At 30.1% G+C, this 2,251-nt stretch overlaps 1 protein-coding gene across 1 annotated transcript; it reads right to left on the reverse strand.

Moving 5' to 3' along the window:
- Positions 1 to 378: 378 nt before the first annotated feature.
- Positions 379 to 1,358, reverse strand: LOC120142261. The gene is made up of 2 exons (XM_039157011.1): positions 1,004 to 1,358; positions 379 to 671 (listed from the first exon to the last, which is right to left on the reverse strand). Exons 1-2 carry the CDS (start codon positions 1,208 to 1,210, stop codon positions 408 to 410), a joined length of 471 nt encoding a protein of 156 aa, XP_039012942.1. The 5' UTR covers positions 1,211 to 1,358; the 3' UTR covers positions 379 to 407.
- Between the last annotated feature and the right edge of the window lie 893 nt (positions 1,359 to 2,251).

Below are 2,251 nucleotides of genomic sequence, written 5' to 3' on the forward strand. Positions count from 1 at the left end.
AAGTCTCACGTGCGACAATTTTGATATACTGTTAACGAAAGGTACTACCAGTTTTATTATTATTTTTTTAATATTTCTGATAAAAAATTACCTAAAATATTATTATTTTTATCCATTTTGTTATTATTGGGCGTTATATTGGGTTTGTTAACATATTAGGTAAAACTTTACATAAAACATTATTTTTTATCGATTTTATTATTATTTGACAGTTTACCGAAAATGTTAAAAAATTAATATTTTAAGTAAAAATAATAATATTTTAAATAATTTTTACTGAAAATATTAAAAAAAATAATAATAAAATTGGTAAGATCTTTTCTTAACAGTATATTAAGACTGCAATACCGTAGTTTAAGAATTCGTATTATGTTGGGATTGAATAAGCGTTAGTGTGCGAAAGAAATCTAACGGCTCTGATCTCTGCTCAACCTGCAGGTTCCAGTGACTGTGGCGGATGCATCATCATCATTGGTGATGATGTTCTTTTGAAGTCTTTTTAAATAGCAGACGACAGCCGTTGACCTGGAACCATCTTCTTCATTTCTAGCTGGTTCATTAACTTCAGCTAATCTTGGTTGTTTCAATAATCTTGATGATCCTATCGATGATGCTTCTCCATTGGACCAACCTCCCGAGCCTGCAAGAGATGAGGAGCACCCAATCTCATCCTGCATTCGCAACAAAAGAGAATCATTGAAAATCCAGAGAAAATTTGATTGTTTGGAAAATATAAAAGCCTCTGTTGATTAACTAGAAACTTAGAACACTTATAAATATAAAGAATTTTTTGATTCATCAAATCATTGAAAATATTCAAAAAATTACAAACATGTTCAGTAGAGATCTCTTGTTTTCCAAAGCAGAGATATGTTTTCAAAAGAACTTTGAAAAAAAAATTATTTAACATATTTTTTCCTGCAAAACATTGTTGAATTAAACCATATTCGAATTCAAATATAAAATCATAAAAAAATCTTTAAAAGAGAAAGAGTCAACATACATCAGAGCAAAAACTTTGATTTTCTCTCATCCTCTTCAACACAAAACCACCGCCATCTTCACCGCTACACTCCAAGCTAGCCACGGGGTTTCGACATCGATAAAGAAGAAGATTCGGCTGACCACCGAACCACCTGATTTTCAGCATCTTCAACCTCCTCTTCCACCGCCTCATCATCATAATCTTCGTCTTCCTCTTCTTCACCATACTCTCCCTCCGATGACTCTTCCGCCGTCACTTCAGGCTCATCATTCCTGTTCTCAACGCAGGAATCGCAAACAGTGACGGCGGAACCGAGATTGCGACCAGATGCAAGCCAAGGAGTAGGGTTTTGACAGACATGGCAAAGAAGGGTTCGACTGTGCTTGGCTACAAGGAAGTTGGCTCCATGAACCTTCAAATCGCAATCCCAACATAAGTTCGCTTGATCTGATTCACAGTCAATTCGAGCTAACTTTCCACATAGTTCACACTTCTTCATTCTATCTTTCCCCATATTCTTTTTCTTGACGTGTTTGGTTGAATGAAAAGATAGTAAGAAACGGGATAGTCTCAGGAAAGACGAATTAATATATTGTTAATATACGGCATTATCGCATATATTAAAATATGTTTAATAAATTCGATTTAGCGCTACTTATTATGTTGACAGACTAATAATGTTTTAGGTAGAAAACATGAAAAACTATTAAAAAAATTGATAACCGGTAAACTTTAGTTATCGGTAAGTATCTATCCTTTTTATAAAAGTATCATTTTTATAAAAGTATCCATACTTTCAACATATCAGGTAAATTTTAACGGTTTTGTCATAATGAAACTGATTTTGTCATATTTTTACCTGTTATATTGTAAAGTATCTATCATTTTTATAAAAGTGTTCATACTTTTTTCACTGTGGAAAACATTAATTTAAGGTTATCTTTTGAGTAAGTTTTAAGATATTAATTTAGTAATTATAGGCGTCTAATGATTTATTTTTTACGTTACGATATATATTATTATTAAATTAAAAACAATAAACATATATATTACATATTTATTATTATCTTTGGTTAATATTGTTAAATTTAAATATTAAATAATATTTTATAAAATATCAAAACAATCAAATAATTTTTTGTGTAAATGAAATTATTAAATTAATATTGTAGGTGGAAAACATGAAACACTATTAAAAAAATTGAAACATAAATTACATAACTTTAAAAAAAATATCGATCCTTTTTATAAAAAGTATAGACACTT

The sequence above is a fragment of the Hibiscus syriacus genome, unplaced genomic scaffold (assembly GCF_006381635.1).
Source record: "Hibiscus syriacus cultivar Baekdansim isolate YM2019G1 unplaced genomic scaffold, ASM638163v2 tig00002237_pilon, whole genome shotgun sequence".
NCBI lineage: Eukaryota > Viridiplantae > Streptophyta > Magnoliopsida > Malvales > Malvaceae > Hibiscus > Hibiscus syriacus.

What these genes read in the sequence shown, in the direction of transcription:
- LOC120142261 (XM_039157011.1), bottom strand. Translation starts at nt 1,210, where the DNA reads ATGGTGAAGAAGAGGAAGACGAAGATTATGATGATGAGGCGGTGGAAG. An exon ending in ATCAAAGTTTTTGCTCTGAT is followed by an intron (nt 672 to 1,003) that starts GTATGTTGACTC and finishes TTGCGAATGCAG; the next exon opens with GATGAGATTGGGTGCTCCTC.